Source organism: Hemibagrus wyckioides, linkage group LG25, assembly GCF_019097595.1.
Source record: "Hemibagrus wyckioides isolate EC202008001 linkage group LG25, SWU_Hwy_1.0, whole genome shotgun sequence".
Taxonomy (NCBI): domain Eukaryota; kingdom Metazoa; phylum Chordata; class Actinopteri; order Siluriformes; family Bagridae; genus Hemibagrus; species Hemibagrus wyckioides.
In genome coordinates, this window is record NC_080734.1 from 17,188,324 (window position 1) to 17,209,338 (window position 21,015).

The 21,015-nt window shown below is 43.6% G+C and overlaps 2 protein-coding genes across 4 annotated transcripts in view; one reads left to right on the forward strand and one right to left on the reverse strand.

Moving 5' to 3' along the window:
- Positions 1 to 21,015, reverse strand: part of ralgps2 (Ral GEF with PH domain and SH3 binding motif 2) — a 127,738-nt gene that overhangs the window by 14,571 nt on the left and 92,152 nt on the right. For 2 of the 3 annotated variants that reach the window (XM_058379428.1, XM_058379430.1), the window contains exons 10-16: positions 3,779 to 3,916; positions 3,415 to 3,505; positions 3,258 to 3,325; positions 3,006 to 3,147; positions 1,693 to 1,844; positions 1,113 to 1,167; positions 548 to 625 (exon numbers count right to left, since the gene is read on the reverse strand). In XM_058379428.1, the coding sequence (XP_058235411.1) occupies positions 548 to 625; positions 1,113 to 1,167; positions 1,693 to 1,844; positions 3,006 to 3,147; positions 3,258 to 3,325; positions 3,415 to 3,505; positions 3,779 to 3,916 (724 nt within the window). The remainder of the gene's footprint in view (positions 1 to 547; positions 626 to 1,112; positions 1,168 to 1,692; positions 1,845 to 3,005; positions 3,148 to 3,257; positions 3,326 to 3,414; positions 3,506 to 3,778; positions 3,917 to 21,015) is intronic. The other variant, XM_058379429.1, reaches the window with a different exon arrangement.
- Positions 6,026 to 20,993, forward strand: angptl1a (angiopoietin-like 1a). The gene is made up of 5 exons (XM_058379432.1): positions 6,026 to 6,323; positions 15,033 to 15,915; positions 18,619 to 18,812; positions 19,743 to 20,013; positions 20,117 to 20,993. Exons 2-5 carry the CDS (start codon positions 15,144 to 15,146, stop codon positions 20,305 to 20,307), a joined length of 1,428 nt encoding a protein of 475 aa, XP_058235415.1. The 5' UTR covers positions 6,026 to 6,323; positions 15,033 to 15,143; the 3' UTR covers positions 20,308 to 20,993.

Below are 21,015 nucleotides of genomic sequence, written 5' to 3' on the forward strand. Positions count from 1 at the left end.
GGGGGACTTACTGAATGCTTAGATGTGAATGTGACAATGACATAACTCATGCTATGCCTTCACAGGCACCAGATCTGAACACTTGAGTGGGATTCATTTTAATAACGCTGGAGAAATGAATAATAGTGTTCATTCCTTTAGTACAGTTCCAGAGATGAGACAACTTATATTTGTCACCTGTCTGTATACAGAGTCAGAGAATAAAGGATAACAAACACCAGTACAAATTACACACACCCAGACAGCACAGTGTTACTAAACTTCTTAATAATACTATTTTTCATTGACACAGGAGCGATAATCAGAGTGGCTTCTTGGGCAGCTGCTAGGAAGCTGATGCTTGTGACACAGAATGGTCAGTATACGCACACTATTCATACACCCCCCAACAAACCCACTAGAGAAGCCCTTCACCAAGCGGCAGTGTCATCACCACAGATTCTAACACCTTTATGCGCAGCTGCTCGGCTTCAGGGTGGAGCGAGAGGCGAAGCAGGAAAGAGAAAGTCAGTCATAGAGAGTGGGCCAGTGATGATTGGGGGGTTACCTGCAGGGCCTGTGGCCTCCTCTGGAGGAGATGCGGCCTACTCGGGTCACTGGGCCCAGAGAGTGGTAGAAACGTGTCCTGTTGGGTGTCGGTCATAGCGGTGCAGTGATCAGATCCAACAAACACACACATGCATGTGTATAATCATATGCTCTCATTAAATAGATGATTTTTTTTGTCTCCTATCCCGATCTAAGTGCTAACACAGCTAACATACAAACACGTTACAGGTAGTTAAAATGGTAGTCACACACACACACACACACACACACACACACAGGCTACTAAGGAGTCACAAAAACAGGTTGTTAGGATAAAAGGCAAACAATTGTACAATTAACACAATTGTAAACAAGAAATATTTGTAGAGGCTGAGAATTTTATTCCACATGCATGTTTGCTCAAATCAGCATAATCAGAAAGCCTTCAAAATGCCAAATGTTGTCTCTTATTAAAAGCCACAAGCTGAAATGGATGTTGCATAAATGCGTGAACATAATTGAACAGGCTGACACTGTGTGTGTGTGTGTGTGTGTGTATAGGTGGGTCGGAGAAAGAGACTCACCTTTCGAATGCAGGCCAAGACATTTCTTCACTGAGTTCAGATCCCTCACTGCTTCCTGTAGCAACAAGAGTGGAAGAGTAAGTACCGCTTGCGTAAGTAAAGACAGTGTCTCTGTATACGTTGTGTGTGTGTGAGAAATGGTTAGAAAGTAGGAGTGTGTTTGAGTGAGTTGAGTTGAGAGGCTTGTAGACAGGAAGTTTGGCAGTGAATTGCCACTGGAAACAAGTACTACTTGCTTTCAAAATATATTGTGATGATAATGCACTCTTATAGAGTCATACATAAAAGAAAATGTGACCATGTGAAGGTTTTCCCAAGCTGCCAAGCATTTATACAGTATACCTTGTAAATTCCCATAAGTGTCATTTGACCTTTGGTTTCTTTAAGTTTAATTATTTTATTTTTTTATTATTAAAAAGAGCCTTTGGCCATTTTCCATTGTGCACATTTATTAACAGGTTCAATAGCTACACATCCACCTGTCCATCCATCTACCTGTCCATCCATCCATCCCTCCACACAACCACCCACCCACCCATCCATCCATGTCCTATCAGTGGTGTGTACAGGTGTTCCTTACCCAGTGAGATGCCACTGGACAGAGTGGAGCTCTCTGCTTGTCCTCGTGTAGGTGTGTTGCTCTCCAGTACGCTGTCGTCCAGAAGGTGCCTGGATCCAGCGTTGGGGAATGTAGCGCTCTTAAACTCCACTGTGTTCATCTTATGAATGAAACTACAGCATGGGGAAAATACATGCACACACACACACACACACACACACACACACACAGGGTAGGGGAGAAGGGGCACAGAGGGACAGAAGGAAAGACACAGAGGGTCACAAAGCTATTAGAGGTTGTATGCTGTGTTCATGACAATGTGAGAACTGGGAAGTTTCTGACTTTACTGTAGGAAAGACCTGTTTAAACAGCTGCTGAACTTTTTTTTTTCTGTTTATATTTATAATCACTAAATACCAGGTAATACTCTGATCTTTGGATCAAACTGCACTTTCATGTAATTGTTGGTGCAATAAATAGTGAATAATCAAATCCACACACAACCACAAACCAAACAACTCTTTAATTCCAGTTTTAAGAAACAGAGACTGAAGAATTCAGATGACTGAGCTCACATAAAGGCACTAATTTGGCAGCTTTACCAAAACATTAATATATTTTAATTACATTTTGATTAGTCAAATTAGAGCTTTGTTCTGCATTAACAAATCTGTTTCTTTTTTTCTTTAATTTATTAGTTTCACTGCAAATACTGTTCTACAAAAATACTCAATCATGGTTTAACATTTTCACCATGAGGGACTTTCAGAGAGAGAGAGAGAGAGAGAAAGGAAAAGGGAAGGGGGCAGAGAGAGACTGAGAGAGTGAGTGAAGAGAGAGAGAGAGAGAGAGAGAGCGAGAGAAAGGAAAAGGGAAGGGGGACAGAGAGAGACAGAGAGAGAGAGAGAGAGCACGAGAGCGAGAGAGAGAGCGAGAGAGCGAGAGCGCGCGCGAGAGAGAGAGAGAGCGAGAGCGAGAGCGAGAGAGAGTGAAGAAAGAGAGAGGAAAAGGGAGGGGGGAGCAGAGAGAGTGAGTGAGTGGGGGGCAAGATAGAGGGAGGGGAGACAGAGGGAGAGAGCAAGAAAGAGAGAGCGGAGAGAGAGAGATAGAGAGAGAGGGAAAGAGAGAGAGAGAATGAAAGAAAGAGGGTGGTGGAAAAGAAAGAGAAAGAGAGAGAGAGAGAGAGAGAAGAGAGAGAGAAGAGAGAGATGCTTACTTCATTGTTCACTGTAAATAGGAACCAAAGCAATGTGCATATATTAAACATTACTGGTGAAAAGAGGATGAGTGAATACACTGAGTGTGTGGTGTAAGTTTCGAGTGAAGGCACTCACTTGTAGCCCAGGCTGTGACACTTCCTGTGCCTGTAGGGTAGGAGGTTGCGTGGGGAAGGCGGAGTACCTGGGACTTTAGGCAGGCCGCCATCAGCAGAGTTGCCACGACGACCACACAAGGGTGAACCCGAGGCGTCCGAACCTGAGCCGAACACAAACAGGCAGGAAGAAGATGCAGCTTTAGGTGTCTGTGTGTATGAAGGCAGAACATTTGATTTCAATGTGTTATTTACAGGTTGTTCTTTAACGTACCTACAAGGTCTTCTCTAGAGGCAGTTGCGCGGGGTGTGCTAGTGGCTGGCTCAATCTTTAAAGATAACCTGATAGCAACAGATGAAATAATTACAAACTACACAGATGTCAAAAAGCAAACAAACAAATAAGAATAAATAAAGGAGCTATCACTCACTTGTAGTTGTCATCCTCCACAAACTTCTGTAACTCCTCAATGTAGTGAACGGAGTTGAGATAATTCTGGACATGAGGCAGTTCGGGTATATCTGAGTCATGGACAAAACGAAAAGGACAATTTACATTTCTGGCACTTGGCAGACGCTCTTATCCAGAGTGACCTACAATTTAACTGAGCTATTGAGCAGTGTACAGCTTGATGGACCTGGGATTCGAACTCGCAACCTTCAGATCAATAAACCAACCGCTTAACCACTAAACTACCACATCCCCCAGAATTAAAATGCAGGGCATCGATGTGTGGTACTTAATGCATGTTTACATGAATGCCAAAGAAAACCCCCCCCCCCACACACACACACCATATTCGCAGGATCTCTGCAGGTCTGAGATGATTCTCAGAATGTTGTTCATCAGGTTGGACCTCTGCTCATTTTCCAGAATACTGCCGGTGGAGGGATACGCTGAGTCGATGTAGGTGAGATCAGACAGATACATACCTGGAGAGAGAGAAAACACACACACACTTAATATGTGAAAGCATTCCTTAGCAGGACTCGGTAACGGCGATGTGCTCCTCTACAGCAGAGTCATCCCGTTTCGAAAATCTGCCAAAAACACACAAAGTTCCTCTATAAATAATGCAGGCAGTAATGGATTTTCAGCATTTAAAGTGTTACACAGTCCACACAGAGCTGTGTTGATGGAATAAGCACTGTGAGAAGATTAAGGGTCCCTCTTTTAGATTACATAAGAGAAACTTTCCAGTATGAAGGAGAAGAGACTGATCACCTCTGGCTGCACTGACTCAACCCTGGATAAACATTTAAGTATATTAGGATCATTAATATTAGATCATATTAATATATTAGATAAAAAAGGGCCGAGCAGATTTCAGAGAAAAAGATAGTTTTTCATATTTTGCTTTTTTACAATACTTAGTATTAAATCCCTGTATGTCTCTCAAATGCATGTCATTTAATAACAGTGGCACTTTTTTAAAGCGGATCTCCTCTTAGCAGCCAAATTCTGGCCTCTACACACACACACACACACACACACAGGATGAGATAATGTTACAGGAGAGAAAGTGACCATGCATGAATTAGTTTCCTAAAGCTACTTCAAAGTATGAATCTGTTCCTTTTACACAAACCATCACACAATTTTTTACAATACAACAGCCTATAGTAAATGACCAATGTCGATATTTCTCAGTGGACAATAACAGAAGTGGTAGCAGTAGTACTAGTTGTAGTGGTAAAGATAGTATTTAAGGTGGTACTGGTGTTGGTGGTTGTGCTAGAGAAGTACTGGGATAGGTAGCAATAGTAGCATTTATTTTTTGTTATTCTCTTTTTTAGTACACCATAAGGACACTTAGTTTTGTTGTACTCTGTGCAATGACAACGAATCTGTCTATCTATCCATTCACCCATCCATCCATGTCTATCTATCCTTCCATCCATCCATCTGTCTGTCTGTCTGTCTATCTACCTACCCACCCACCGATCTATATGTATATCTATCTATCTGTCTGTCTGTATTTGTATACTGTCTGTCTATTGTAGTATGTGGAATAGTGCTCTATACTGTGATGGGGCAGAAGCTGAAGTAGCAGTAACAGTGGTTGTGGTGGTGGTGCAGTGGGTAGTATGAGTAGTAGTAGTAGTTGTAGCAGTGCTGGTGGTGGAGGTAACAGCAGCTGGACTGTGGTGGTGGTGGTATTGAAACTGCTGTAAAGTGTACTTACATATATATCAAGTGAGACATCTAGAAATGTATGATGCTTGCAACAAAGCAAACTTTATCAGCTGAAAATACAGCGAGTTACAGATCAGACCCACAATTAATGACAGATGTCTGTTCCTAATAAAACACATGCTCATTTCACTCGCTTAGATCTAGAATTTCACTATTTTGGTATTATAATATCAGACTCTGTGCAGAACATCTACTCCAGTAGTTCTTAAGACAAAGTTGAACAATTATTTTCCCAGTAAAGTTTTTGTAACACTACTGCAGTGGGTTTTCCTGAAAGTTTCGGTCATGAAAATCTCGGTGATGAGAAATCAGTGTGAGCAGACTGGCTCGGTTAAAAGATATAGAGCGAGTTGTCTCATCACAGCTCAGCAGAGAGGCTGTGATTCGTTTAAAAAGTAAAACCTGAGCACAAACTTTTAACCATGCAGACCCATGCATGCACAGATTACATAACGTCTGTGAAAGACCGCAGAAAATCCCTTCTGGCCCTAGGCAACGCTGCTGAAATCTAGCCTGCAACCTATCAACTGAAACACAGCCAGCTGACAAAAACTAACTCTGATTCGCACCATATGTCAAATATCTCACCTTTTTGGCTCACGTTATACAAAACATCAGTGTTTTCACTCGGACGTGCCTCTATTTCCTGCTCGTTCTCCGGAAAACAATGATTAAACGGGAGTCGAAACTCTCTGACTCTTGACTTTTCCGTTTCAATTTTAAAAAAGAAAGAAGGAAAAGAAAACAAAAACCTGACCCGTGTAACCCTCTGTCCTACCTCCCCTCCCCTCTTCCTTTGCCACTGCTTCTTCACCTCCCCATCCTTTCTGAAAAACAGAGGCGGTGTCTGAGGGCGACTCAGACTCCAGAACACAGCTGGGAGTTCCACAGCCATGTCTTGGCTCCGGATCCGCTGAAGAGCCGCAGACGCTCGCCGCCGCCTCCAGTCTCTGGGAAGAGAGCTCCGGCGCGGAGGAGGCCTCAGGCGTGGGGATATGCGAGACAAGCGCAGCATTGAGGACTTGCACAGACCGTTGGACACTGTGAGTTGACAGCCAAACAGAAGACCTGATCCAGCTCCAAGAACATCTACACACACACACGCAGAGAGAGATCACGCTGCACAAAGCTCCGGGATTAAAAGTGAGTGCATTGCTTCACTTCCCTTCACACAACTTTTTCATTTTGTCCGCTTTCTTTCTCTGTTTTTTTACTCGCTCGCTCTCTCTCAGCCGCTGTCTTCCTTTCTCTCTGCTCTTCACGTGTTTAGTGCCGCTGTTGTTTTCTACGAATGAAGTTCTCAGGTGCATCTCTCTCTCTCTCTCTCTCTCTCATATTGTGCTCTCACTCAGGGTGACCGAGTAGCGGGTCGCGTCTCAGAAGGTCATGGGGCTAACATTACAGCAGTTGCCCTGCTTGAGAAAATAACAGCGAGGCAGAACTAGGGCAAGATCAAAGACCCCAAAAAAATTCTCAAAGACGAGAAAAAGCAGAGGGGAAATTATTCAGAGAACTTCGCCGCTCTTGTCTGGGGAGCCTTGGAGGGAAAACAAGCTGATGTGGATGAATGTAAGAGATTGTTTGCTTTGTTAAGCATCAAACCAGAAGAAGCATGTTTAGGTCACGGGTGCAGAAAGCCTCGTCTCCCACCGGCTGGGCTTTTGTTTTTGCTTTGGGACTGGATGCTGTGTGTATTACTGGGATGTGTTTTATTATTCTTACTCTGCAGCCATTTTAAGTATCCAACAACTCTTGTTCAGTGTATAAACGGAAACGCTGGTGTGTTCTTATGGTGTGGAATATCATATACCCCCTTATCTGCATTTCTGCATATAGATGACGTGCTGAGATCTGGGCAAATCTCTCTTGGTGGCTCTGTGTACAAAGAGCTCCTCTACTGTTATAGACAGGGATAAAGGACTCCATTCATAAAAGCCTCTTCTTTTTAAAGGCAAATAAACCCACCAAAGACACAAGGTCATTTTACACTAACCGCTTCCTCATGTAACCATGCCCGGACCCAAGCGACCCCCGGTTATTTGATATTCAGTGTGTATATCCATGTGTATTCTAGTGTACTCTCCTGTATTGTAAGAGTTTATTTTGAACACTCTGCCCTGGTGTTTATGATGTTCTCAAACACGAAGGTGGTGAATCTCGCGCCGAGGGTCCAGAGGTTAAAACCGAATACTGTTAACCCCGTTTTATTAACCATGCACGTCAAAATGAGCCGAATGTGAAAGGTTAAGAACACACATGTGCCCTGCGAGAGCTGTAAAAAGCATGCACATAAACACAGAGCAGGCAGGTCATGTCATTTTTATAAACATTTCTAAGCTTGAGTGTTAGTGTGAGTAACCTGCTGTATGTCGGTTCCTGATCAGAACACACTTTCTCTAGTGCTTCCTTAAGAAATACAGCAAATGCAAGGAAAGAGAAAGCAAATCATTCATGTTTTTTTTTTCCTGCTGTTTTCTTGTCCTACCAAAGAAAAGCTGAAACACAAGATGTGTTTTTACCACAAAACTTTTTTTTTTTTTTTTTTTTTTACCAAATACGGTATAACTTCATGGGTTCAAAATAAACACACACACAAACAGCTCTCTTAAATCAGAATCAACATGACATGCATGACTACACTACACACATGCCACAACCTCTTACATGGCTAGGTCAATACTCATCTGTAAACATTTGGAAAGCTTGCTCTCACACACGCGCACACACACACACACACACACAGCTTAATCTGTAACCCTAGATCATCTGGGGGTTGGTAAGCGCCAATGACTTCAACAGCTCACTGAAAGTGATTAGAAAAGCCAATCTTTTGACAGCATGTTTCAAGCCGTTCTATTTGGCAGGAGACTTTGGCCAAAATTCACAGCTTTCCAGAACTGAAGTAATTGGCCTGCTGTAAGGCTATGGTGTGCTGAATGAAGACTTTTCAATTTGTCCTCATCTTTAGCTCTGAGTGCTGAGACTCCAAACCCGGTTAAAGCTCTTGAGTGCCCCATTTTCACAGTCCATAAATTCATCACATCGCACTCTCCTTCTCTCTTCTCTGTATTCTGCCAAACTCGATTTCCCTCCTACACTTTATTCAAATTAAAGCTTATGATTACGATACGCAACAAAAGAGAAAAGAGAATGCTGACCGGCTCTCTTGAGCCTCTTTTTTTTTGCTCCACCCAAAACCCTCCACCCCCACATTCCCTCTCTCTCCTGCCATCCTTCATTTTGTCAGTGTTTCCTCCAAGTGAAAGACCTTCATGCTGAAGCTTCCTGTTCTCCGGCCCTGCGAGAAATGTTCACTAACTGCTGCCATACTGAGGGTGTGTGTGTTCTGTATTATCTCCTAAAAGTTAAAGTTAGGGTTCATGAAGAAAAAATAAAACAGTTTTATTTCTCACCATATGTTCCCTTACAACTTTATTCTCACGGTTGTTCCATCTTCCTGTCCTCTAGGCTTCTCTTTCAGCTTTCTTACTTTTTCCTTTTGTCCAGGAGAGACTGTCTGTGTGTGTGTGTGTCCACCCCATCTCATCCTATCCCATCCCAAAAGACTCATCTTGTGGAAAATCTGATGGCCAGATGTTGGAAATCTCTGATATTATTTTAAAGGCTGGGAAATACATTTAGTATATAAATAAACAAAGCTCATCCACATGGCTCTAGCTCCTGAGCTGTCAGCAATAACTCAGGTGTGTGTGTGTGATCACACAAAAATCAGCGGGTAGACAAGAACATAATCATGCTGTGTGTGTGTGTTTGGATAAATTAGATGAAATTTTGAGTTGAAGAAGATGATCATCATAAGTGGTTCAGGCTCAAAGGTACAGTGCAGGGGAATTAGAACTGCTATAACTGAGGAAAAACTCGTATATATCTTACGTTCTTATAGCAAAAATCAGGAACTATACGCAGCAGTAACGTCTCAGTATTCAGTACATCACCTGCATTACTATAAACCCACCCACAATGCACCACGTTTCATTATCAAGCCCTATAAGTGCACCTGTAGATGGCTATACACAAATCTAAATAACAGTAGCTTTAAGGATTATTAATCAAATACAACTTATTCTGCAAATACATATTCGTCCAAAGTCTAATATGTAGTCTGAATAACGGAATATCGGGTTTAATGACAATTTCAGTAACTGGATTTATCCTGCTCGATGCCTTGAGAAATGCAGATGTTTGGCTTTTTGTAAGAGAGTGTGAGGAAACGTTCACATCTATAAGCAAAATATGAACAATTACTGCACAGGATTAAACAAACCAGAGTTGGCTGCGAGGTTCGAGTAGAGCTGAAAAACCCCCATGCGTCAACTCCTTCATTTATTAATCAGAAACGTGACGGAAAAAAAGCAAGCGAGAAATTGAAACGTGTGCAAACAAACAATAAAATCATCTAGAGCAGAAAGAACTCATTATATTCCTGCACAATTACACAACGTTTAAAACATGGTGTTCTGTGCTTTGGCTCAGTTTGAGCTTCGCTCGGCTCGGAATGATGTCCGATTATCTCCACACGGTTCGCTTCACCATCGCTCTCTCGCTGCGCTCGGACCGTGCAGGAGTGTGACTTGGAGCCGTTACTTTGTCCTGCACCTGAATCCGAGTGCTGCGTAGTTCACTTGCTTAGGCAAAAACGAGAGCAAAATCACACGCCAGGGTTCGAATCGAACAGAAACACTGAGTATGTAAAACGATAAATGAGCCCAAGAAGCTGCCGAGAAATTAAACTGTCTATTATTTCCTTACATGAGGACTGCTTAATATTGTTTGGTGGGACTGTTCATTCTATTACCAGTTACTCAGAAGAGCATTTAACTAAGAGACATTAATTTAATTACGAGAAAGAGAGCAGTTCATGATTGAATGACCCAGTGCGTCTTTCTGAGCTCTGCATCATCTCTACCAGCATGTGTGTGTGTTTCTCTTCTGTCTAAAGACACGCCCATTTCAGAGTACTCTTAACACCAAAGAATATTTGTACGTCATTCATTACATTGTTACCCATGCCAATTTTTTTTTTTTAGATTTTTAGATCCAGTGCATACAAATATATATATACACTATATTGCCAAAAGTATTCGCTCACCTGCCTTGACTCGCATATGAACTTAAGTGACATCCCATTCCTAATCCATAGGGTCCAATATGACGTCGGTCCACCCTTTGCAGCTATAACAGCTTCAACTCTTCTGGGAAGGCTGTCCACAAGGTTTAGGAGTGTGTTTATGGGAATTTTTGACCATTCTTCCAGAAGCGCATTTGTGAGGTCACACACTGATGTTGGACGAGAAGGTCTGGCTCTCAGTCTCCGCTCTAATTCATCCCAAAGGTGTTCTATCGGGTTGAGGTCAGGACTCTGTGCAGGCCAGTCAAGTTCATCCACACCAGACTCTGTCATCCATGTCTTTATGGACCTTGCTTTGTGCACTGGTGCACGGTCATGTTGGAAGAGGAAGGGGCCAGCTCCAAACTGTTCCCACAAAGTTGGGAGCATGGAATTGTCCAAAATGTCTTGGTATGCTGAAGCATTCAGAGTTCCTTTCACTGGAACTAAGGGGCCAAGCCCAGCTCCTGAAAAACAACCCCACACCATAATCCCCCCTCCACCAAACTTTACACTTGGCACAATGCAGTCAGACAAGTACCGTTCTCCTGGCAACCGCCAAACCCAGACTCGTCCATCATATTGCCAGATGGAGAAGCGCGATTCGTCACTCCAGAGAACGCGTCTCCACTGCTCTAGAGTCCAGTGGCGGCGTGCTTTACACCACTGCATCCGACGCTTTGCATTGCACTTGGTGATGTATGGCTTGGATGCAGCTGCTCGGCCATGGAAACCCATTCCATGAAGCTCTCTGCGCACTGTTCTTGAGCTAATCTGAAGGCCACATGAAGTTTGGAGGTCTGTAGCGATTGACTCTGCAGAAAGTTGGCGACCTCTTCGCACTATGTGCCTCAGCATCTGCTGACCCCGCTCCGTCAGTTTACGTGGCCTACCACTTCGTGGCTGAGTTGCTGTCGTTCCCAAACACTTCCACGTTCTTATAATACAGCTGACAGTTGACTGTGGAATATTTAGGAGCGAGGAAATTTCACGACTGGATTTGTTGCACAGGAGGCATCCTATCACAGTTTCACGCTGGAATTTACTGAGCTCCTGAGAGCGACCAATTATTTCACAAATGTTTATAAAAACAGTCTGCATGCCTAGGTGCTTCATTTTATACACCTGTGGCCATGGAAGTGATTGGAACACCTGATTCTGATTATTTGGATGGGTGAGCGAATACTTTTGGCAATATAGTGTATATATCATAATATACATCAAAACCTTTTCCCTCTCCCTCGCATCCACATCATCTGAAACACTGCAGATGGCCTAAGCTCCGCCCACTCAGCAAAATCACATCATCTTCTAGATCATAAATCCTGTTTCCAAATACATGTCAACTTCGCTCACATTTTTAAAAATCTTTCATTTATATGTAAAACCTTTCTTCCCCCAAAATCCCTTCCCACTCTATTTTTAGAACACAAAATCTGTCTTTCTGTCTCTCTTTGTCTATGTGGCTGTCTCTCTCTCTGTCTTTCTGTCTCTCTCTGCCTGTCTGTCCCTCTCTCTGTCTGCCTGTCTCTCTCTCTGTATGTCTGTGTCACTCTCTCTGTCCGTCTCTCTCTCTCTGCCTCTCTCTCACAAACACGCCACAATTTTCTTCTACTACTGCTGCACCCCTGAGATAGATCAGTATATGGGAAACTTTTCTATCCTCGTCTGCGTGTTAATCTTTTAAAAGAGCTCATTTACCTTTCAACTAAAACTTCATACCTCATAAGGCTCCTTTTGTGTTTTTCTTTTTATGACAAAAGCTGTTCTCCTCCAAAAACAACTGACTGAATCTACAGCTGTACACCAGTGTTTGACATCCAAGTAAAACGAGAGGCGAGTAATAAAGCAGGAGAAGGAGAAACGCCAGACTGTACATCTACACAAAAATCCACAGACTCGCTTCAGACTCACTTTCATCAATGCATTACATGCAGCACAGGCATGAGGTACACCATGTCTACATGAAGTACCGCCAAACAGGAAATGTAGGTAGTGATGCAGCGATTTCTACACTAGAAAAACAAGTGTTTATATATAAAAAAACAAACCACTTATAAAAACTTTCACCAAATAGGATTGCTGTAATGCTCTGCTGGCAAAAAGATCGGCTTTTCATTCCAATTCTATATAATTATATGAACCTTATTGTCAAAAAGAGTGAAAAAAAAAAAAAAAACCATCTAACCACTAAAGAAATAAAAATTTCAAGCCCTTCAAGTGATTCAAAAATTCCATTTCCAGGATCGAGGCACATATTTGTCATCTGGGGATTTTCACGACAGATGACTAGCAGACAAAAACCACGATTCAGTAAGAGATAGCTGTTGGCTTGTGTGGTGAACCTTTAAAACCACCACAGGATTGGTTCACTGTTTTCATAGCGGTTTCTTCAATTATATTGTCTTGGAGACCTTGAATCCGTCTTCTAACACGAAATAAAAAATGAAACAACACAGCTCATGGGAATATGTCTTTAATAGCTTCCATAACCGATGTTTCTGCAGCCGAACCCAACAGAAACAACCGAACGGATTCGGTTCTAAAGGGCCCGAATATGATCCGGGTGACATCATCGTCAAGTACTTTACGAATCAGAAACCCAATAGAACACGCTGAGGACGGCCATGACCTACGGCTTAGGAACAAACACATGATCACACCCAACTGGCAAAGGTCTGAGCTGCTAATAGAGAGGATCGAAGGTGCTGACGTCCCTCGGACGAACACGAGGGAACGGGAAAGCTGTTGCCATGGGAACGGAGTACCGCATGACTCAAAATGCTGGAATTAAGACTCCGAGACGTCCAGACAGGGGGCGGTATATCGGCATGATTTAAGCAGAGCAAAATCCTAGCTCACAAATACTTGCAACGTTACATTATTAGCAATTATTACACACAAATATTAGCAGTTCTGAAACTTCCATCAAGTCCAACATTCCCTTTAGCGGAAATCCCTGAATTTCGAACCTGAGGCACATGGATTCGGCACTTATAAAAGCTCACAGAATCACAGAAATGGAAAATAGATAACATACTGAAGTGATCCTCCAAGTCCGTTTAATCTGGACAAAAAAAATAAACAGATATGAACAGTATAAGCAGACTTTTTTCATTTAAATGTGTACGTTTTGTCTGATTGAATTAAATAACACTCGTTCTCATTCATCCAACATGATCTGAGCGTGCATTTTCACCAAACTCTCACCTGAGCTGACAATCAAACCCACAAGGTCGTGTTTAACCACCGCACTATTCTACCATGCCTGTGTTAATCGACTAAATTTAATATTCTAGTTATCGTTCCCATCAGTGCCAACATCCATGGTGAGATTGAAAGGAACTGAGCGTGAACTGATTACGCTCACTCGGCATCGTTCGATCTGGTAATCATCGAATCATGTTTAGTATAAGCAATGACATCATGCTGTGTTCAGAAACTTAACATTTTCATGTAAACGTTTTTTTCTTAACTCTGAGTCACCGCATATTTTTTTTATTTGAGTGCGGTTAGCTTTTCTCCAGAGTAACTTGTGAAAAAGTCGTCGTCTCGGGATCCAGCGTCTGTGCGAGTCTCTCGGGATTATCCAGAGAGAAAAATGTGTTCAAGAGAGAAAACAGCCAGCAGCTAGCTGTGATGTCTGAAGCTCTACTGGTCCCAAAAACCCTGCGCTGGAGCCAGGCATGCTGTTTAGCACACTGGCCAACACCAACATCCACATGCTGCTCTCAGGCCTTTCTCGCCTAATTTTCACCACTTTCAGTAAATCCACACCTTGCTTCATTCTTTCTGAGTCCCGCTTCTCTTCTTTTTACCTGCTTGCATGCTTATTTCTCCTTCTATTGTTGTTATTAATCGGTTTCTTTCAGCGCTACTTGGGTCAGTTATGTGCAGGTCGGTGCAGCTTGAACTGTAGGTGCCAGACATCAAGTGATTAATTATAAAAACCTACAGATCTTTTCAGCCCTCTGTAACTCAAGACCGACAGACCATAGAAAATGAAGAAGGGATGAGAAGCCATTCAAGAGCATTTTGGGTGTGTGTGTTATTTTATCAGAAAAGCAGATGGAGAAAAACGGAAATCAAGGTTCCCGAGGAAAAAGTGCACAAAAGACGCAAAGTAAAAGAAAAGCCATAGATCATCTTTTTGCATTTGATTTAAGGCAGCAAAATGTGTGAACTGTGCACTAGCACCTCTGACTCAAAAACAGTGAATCACTGAATCGACTCACTGAATCAGTAAAGGCTGATAACTAGCTGTAAACATGAAAACTGTGAAGAGACATGATCCTCAGAGACAGATGAAGCGTGCAGTGTGTAAACAGACTAAACTGTGATGATGAGAGAAGAAAAGAAAGGAGAAGGGGGGGGGGGTTTGGGATATGAGACGAGTGCAGGTGGAGATACCGAAGACGAATGCACAAAAATATTCATGAATCACTTCAGAGCCGTGGCATAAATAAAGTGTCTGGTTGAAAAAGAGGTTAAAATTTAAAGATAAATCAGGGCATGAGGGGCCCGACTCATCTCCTAAGGTTTGAGCCAGAGCAGCCGGCTAGAAGGAAGAGTTTACACATCAGCACAGGAACTCGTTATATAAGTCAGAGCACTGACTCTATTAAAGATACATAGCACAGCATTCGTGTGGCAGTGAGAGCATTGTGTGAAATGCACAAAAAAGCTGTATTGCTGCATATTTATGGCTATATTTTTTGTTTTAGGTGAATTACTACATTCTTCTGGTCTGTGCAGAGGCGGACTGAAAGAGAGAAGAAAAAAAAAAGAAAAAGATAGGAGGCGGTGGAGGCCGAGGAGGGAGAAGCACAGCAGCCATGAGAGTAGAAACGTGGAACCTGGGCATGGTGCTCTTCTGTCTCGCTGCCCTGGGCAGCTGTCGCTCAGGCAATGAGCCACTGTCCAGACGCCGCCGGGCTCCAGTGGACGACAATAAAAGATGCTCATACACGTTCTTAGTGCCCCAGCAAAAGATCACAGGACCTATCTGCGCCTCAGCCACAGGCCCCGATCCAGAAAAGGATCGAGTGACACGGATGGACATCTCTGACCTGAAGGAAGTGCTGTCCAAGCAGCGTCGCGAGATTGAGACGCTGCAGCTCCTGACCGATGTGGACAGCAACTTGGTTAACGAGATGAAGCTCCTGCGCAAGGAGTCACGCAACATGAACTCACGTGTCACACAGCTCTACATGCAGCTACTTCACGAAATAATACGCAAGCGTGACAACTCGCTGGAGTTCGTGCAGCTGGAAAACCGGGTGCTTAACGTGACGTCCGAGATGCTGCGCCTGGCCTCGCGCTATAAGGAACTGGAGCTGCGCTTCGCTACGCTGGCTGGCACCGTTAACAACCAGTCAGTGCTGATCTCCCTGCTGGAAGAGCACTGCATGCGCGGGTTCGGACGCCACGAGCTGCCCGCAGTGCCACCGCTGGTCCAGGTGGTGCCTGAGACCATCCCGGCCAACAACAACCGCTTCACCAACGAGATTCACAGAGCCCTCCCACGTGGTTCACGCATGGACGTCCCTCCGACCGCTGACCCTCGGGGCATCCCACCAGCACCACAGGGAACCCTGAACTCTGACGGTAATAGACTTTTTGTGTTTTGAGGAGGTGGGGGAAGGGGGGGGGGTTCTGACACGAGCAATTTCGCAGTCTAGAAAAATGACCATTATGTGGGCTTCGGGCTATGTGATTAGTTTTATAGGGATGAGTGATAAAACACAGTCAGTGTACGGTTCCCGTGTGCAGAAAGAGCAATGGAACGAGTCATCACTCACTTCTAAAGCCTAATCACAGAGCTGAAGCTCTTATTTTTAATTTTATGGGTTAATTTCAGAAATTCCAGGAAATTAGTCCAGATCGTGTTTTGATTAAAGGGAAAATATAAAAGAGAGAGACAGAGAAGGCAGAAAATGTGCTACGACATGAAACAGGACAAAAAATCCCCCAAACTCTCACACACACACTTCGTCCATACACTCTCTCCATCAGACATCAGACCGTTAAGGCTCATATGCACATCATGTAAAGAAACTGTGCACACAAACATAAATCACACTCCTCTCGGGTTTCGTGCGCTCTGAAGGGCATGGTGCAGCGAGAGAGTCAGGAATGAGAACCAGCTGCTACACAGGCACGATACGTCCACCACGGAGAGCTGACACACTCTTTCTCGTCACCTTTACTAATGAAAGCAGAATGACCGCTCCACCGCTCTGTGCTGCATTTCAGACCCCACTCTTTTACAAAGTGCTACACACTTTAAGACCTAACACACAAAGTACCTCTGCTCCAGTTTTATCAGTTCGATCACACATTTCAGTCGCTGCAGAGCCGCCCAAATCTCATCCTGTTCCTCCATCTGGCTCTTCAGCAAATCTCTCTACAATTCAGTGTGAATCACTTTCCAGAACATTCAGCCATGCTGGCTTTTTGCTTCTTTACTACCGACCGCTAACAGCAGACCTCCAGTGAACTGACCGCATCCTTTGCCTAAAAGTATATGGTTAAGACCACAGATTATGCTACACATGCACAGTCCTAACCACTGCACCAACATTTCCAGAAAGAAAAATGACCACTATGGAGAAACGATAGGAGTACGGATAAGGATGTAACATTCTTAGGGTGCCCGAGCGATCGCGGTGTATTCCGGGGGTCCACACGGTCTGACCGGACCACAGCTGTGAAAACGAGATGAGAAGCGTCTGGCACAAAGCCTGACTGTGTGAGCTCAATATACATCATTCACACAGCCTCTGCCCACGCTGGGTCACCCTGCTGCTTCAGCATGACCACGGCTACTCAAGATGTTTCTCTCAGCACAGGAAACAGACCCTCATACAGGCAAACCCACATATTGCCAAGAGGGCCTCTATCATCTTATTCCTGGCTCAGCTAAAGAGTACTGATTATTTTAGCTTAAGAGGTAAGGCTGAAAGGAAGACAAACCGACAGAGAGAGAGAGAGAAATAAAGAAAGGGATAGAGAAATAGAAGGCAAGTAGGCTAAGCATGCCTCGCTCAGACTCCGAGCTCCTGGAGACTCAAGTCATACGAGCGCTTCACCTTCCTGCATCAGGAAATAATTTCACTACGAAAAGAATAAGACAGGAATGCAAATGTTGATCGATCGGGTTGTCTTGGACAGTGTTTTGGCTGTGGGAATGTGAACACAGCTACAGAGGAAGATAGCTGATAACAGCTGATGATAGATTATTTCACTCGTTTGCATTCAATTTTGCCTTTTATTCCCCTCTTAAATATAACAACCTGGCTGCACTTGCTTACAGTAGCTGCATTAAAATATGATCATCAGGTGAAATGGCAGGATTTAACTCGGATCCTTTATCATCTGTCCGAAAAACATAACATTTTTTCCACCGTATTTGCTCCGCCCACTCCGAGATGCCTAATAGTTGAACATTTTCTATCTATATAAAAAATACAGCCATGAAGAGCCAAGGACTTTATAATAAAGAGTGTCCAAGTAAGGAGGTTTTTTTTATGACATCTGGAAGGTGTTTCTGGAGTTTGTTCAAAAATGGTGACATTGAAGAAGCTTTTGGAAAGTGAAGCATCTCGAAGTATCTAGCTAATCTATAATAAGAAACGTGTGGGTCTATAGCGAGGAATACATACCATCCGCTGCCATACGGGTGTTTATCTTCTATTTACATTGAAAGTTTGACTGTGACATGTCTATTTTGCAAAATGTATGGAGAATATGTGCAATTTATAGACATGTAGAAGGTTCTAAAGGAATAAAACCAATAAGTTACGGGGAAAATGGGATGAATGAAAATGAATGGATGAGAAAATAATACCAGCAAAATTAGTTACAAGGAAGTGTGAAACAGAGAAATGACAAACGGTGACTGTGAAATGACTGTGTGTGTGTGTGTGTGTGAGTCACTACTCTGATCTGAGCAGTTTGTTAGTCTCAGACTTGTCTAACTAAGGTCACACACACTCTTTCACCATGTCTCCCTCTCTCACTGCTTCCTTTAACGTCTCCATCTACCCCTCCTTTATTCTCTCCCTTCTCATCTTCCCTTCTCCGACCATGTCCTTGTTTCTCCCAGAACCCTCAGTTTTCTCATCAACTCCAACTTTCCCCTTCTCTTGCCCTCTATTTTTTTCCACACCATCTTCCTCTCTCCTCTCCTTTTCTTTTCTCTCTTCTCTTCTTTCCTTATCTGATCCCCTCTCTCATCATTTCTCTTATAATTGCCTTCTTTCAGTCCCTCACTGTGTCTGTCTCGCTCTCTCTCGGTCTCTCACTTAGGTCCATTCCGTGACTGTTACCAGGTTTGGCAGGCAGGACACAGCACCAGTGGGATGTACCTGTTAAAGACAGAGGGTAGTGACCGGCTGATCCAGGCTTGGTGTGAGCAGGGGTTGGACAACGGCGGCTGGACTGTCTTTCAGAGGAGAAAAGACGGTTCGGTCAACTTCTTCAGGAACTGGGAGAACTATAAGGTAAGGTTTCTTGCAGAAGAAAGTATGTCCTTCGCCAATCCAAACACTATCATAAGGATCCAGCTAGCTAGATGAGTGGCTCCTAAACCTGGCCTCAGCTTCCTCAGAATTGTGTGTAGATGAAACATTAGTGTCCTTGACTCAGAGGCCTGAAATTGAGGCAACGATATAGGCGAGTGAATGAGTGAGACACTAAGAGGAATGCATAAAGGGGGGGAAGAAACCACCAAGAGCTTTGGAGACGTAAACAGGAGTAAACACGCCTTACCGAATATCAACATTCATCAGAAAACAGCTTTATCAGGAACTTAGTGAAGTCGACGGAAATAAAGGAACACATGAGATTAAACCAATCGCTAAAGTGTGTGCAGGGAGAAACCAAACATGATTACCAATCTCACCACAACACAATTTTCCTCAACCCTCATGTTCTCACACACACACAGCGAGAGAGAGAGAGAGACAGAGAGAGACAGAGAGCCAGACCAAGCAATTCCCAAGCAAATTCATTTTAAGCAAAGAAACCAAAAGAATTCTTTCAAGAGTGCCATGGCTCATGAATACAATTCAATCCAGCTGGATGGCTGAGTGGAAAAGAGCCATTTTCTTCTGTGAGCTGCTGAAATCCGTGGAAAAACTCAATTACGCCTGAAAACGCCTGATATGCCCGAGTGTGTCAGTGAGCATGTCTTTATTTAGATGCGCAAAGATGTCCTAGGAACCTCCAAGACACAACAGGGCCGTGTGTGTACATACTCACGAGTAAAGATCACACAATCATCGAATGATGTAACTGGTCACTAAAGGACAGAAATCACACCCATTCCAGCATGTGCACATTCTCACGCCGTTGTGTAACGAGCCAATAAACTAAACTAAGAACAGAATAAACATTAAAGCTCTATCGTTGCTGCACTCTTTCTCAAACAGAAAGGCTTTGGGAATATAGACGGTGAGTACTGGCTTGGGCTGGAGAACATCTACAACCTGGCTAAACAGGGAGACTACAGGTTGATGGTGGAACTGGAAGACTGGTCAGGGAAGAAGGTCTACGCCGAGTATAGCAGCTTTCGACTGGAACCCGAGCTTGAGGGCTACCGTCTGCGCCTGGGCACCTACCAGGGGAACGCCGGAGACTCGCTGACCAGCCACAACGGCAAACCCTTCACCACGCTGGACCGTGACAAGGACTCTTTCACAGGTACAGAATAGTTTAGATGCATGCCATCAGGCATCAGATGCATGCCACATGGTCAGAGAATTGTTCTCATCTGTCTCTCGCTTTTGTTTTCGTCCCCCTGCAGCAGGAAACTGTGCTCACTTCCACAAAGGTGGCTGGTGGTACAACGCATGTGGGCAGACTAATCTGAACGGTGTGTGGTACCCTGGAGGCGTGTACCGCAGCAAGTTCCAGGATGGGATCTTCTGGGCTGATTACGGAGGAGGCTTCTACTCACTCAAGTCCGTCCGCATGATGATTCGTCTGATCGACTGAGTCGCTTCTCGACCCTTCAAACATAACATGTTTATTCAGTTAAAGTAAATATAATCATCCTTTTACCTTACCAAGGACAGCACATCTATTAGAACCTGTAGTGTGTTAACAACATGATCAGACGATTCCAAGACACGTGGAGCGTGGAGAGAGAGAGGGGGGGACATTTTGGTCTGAGACACCGAGGGATCAGAAAAGGTCTCTCTGAGGTTTCTGGCTCTCTGCCGTCTCAATCTGGTTCTGCTCTCTCTTACAGACTTTTCATCCTTTTGACAAAAATTAGCTAGGAAATCCATACTGTACACATTTCCTTTTGCAGTTCTGATTGTTTTTCTCTTACTCTATACACGAGATGGACTGGAAACGGTCTGGGCTGAGCGCTCAGGCAGCTTTGATGTGTACTGGTCTGTAAATATCCATCTTTTAGGTTTGTTGTTTTATTTTTTCATATCAAGAGTTCATTTAAGAACTCCGATAGAGAACTGCCCGTATCCGCATCTGTTATTTATCAGTAGTTATTTATAATAGTTATGCTATTTGTTATTTATGCCTGGTTATGACGTATGTTGTGCTTTTTGCCATCCACACATTCATCTGCATGTGTGTGGCGATTGGGCCACGATACAATTTGTATGTACATAAAAAACACGGCGCAAGTAAATAAACTTGTACAGCACTGAAACAAATATTGTGTAAACACGGTGATGC

What these genes read in the sequence shown, in the direction of transcription:
- angptl1a (XM_058379432.1), top strand. Translation starts at nt 15,144, where the DNA reads ATGAGAGTAGAAACGTGGAACCTGGGCATGGTGCTCTTCTGTCTCGCT. An exon ending in GGGAACCCTGAACTCTGACG is followed by an intron (nt 15,916 to 18,618) that starts GTAATAGACTTT and finishes TCTCTCACTTAG; the next exon opens with GTCCATTCCGTGACTGTTAC. An exon ending in TGACAAGGACTCTTTCACAG is followed by an intron (nt 20,014 to 20,116) that starts GTACAGAATAGT and finishes GTCCCCCTGCAG; the next exon opens with CAGGAAACTGTGCTCACTTC.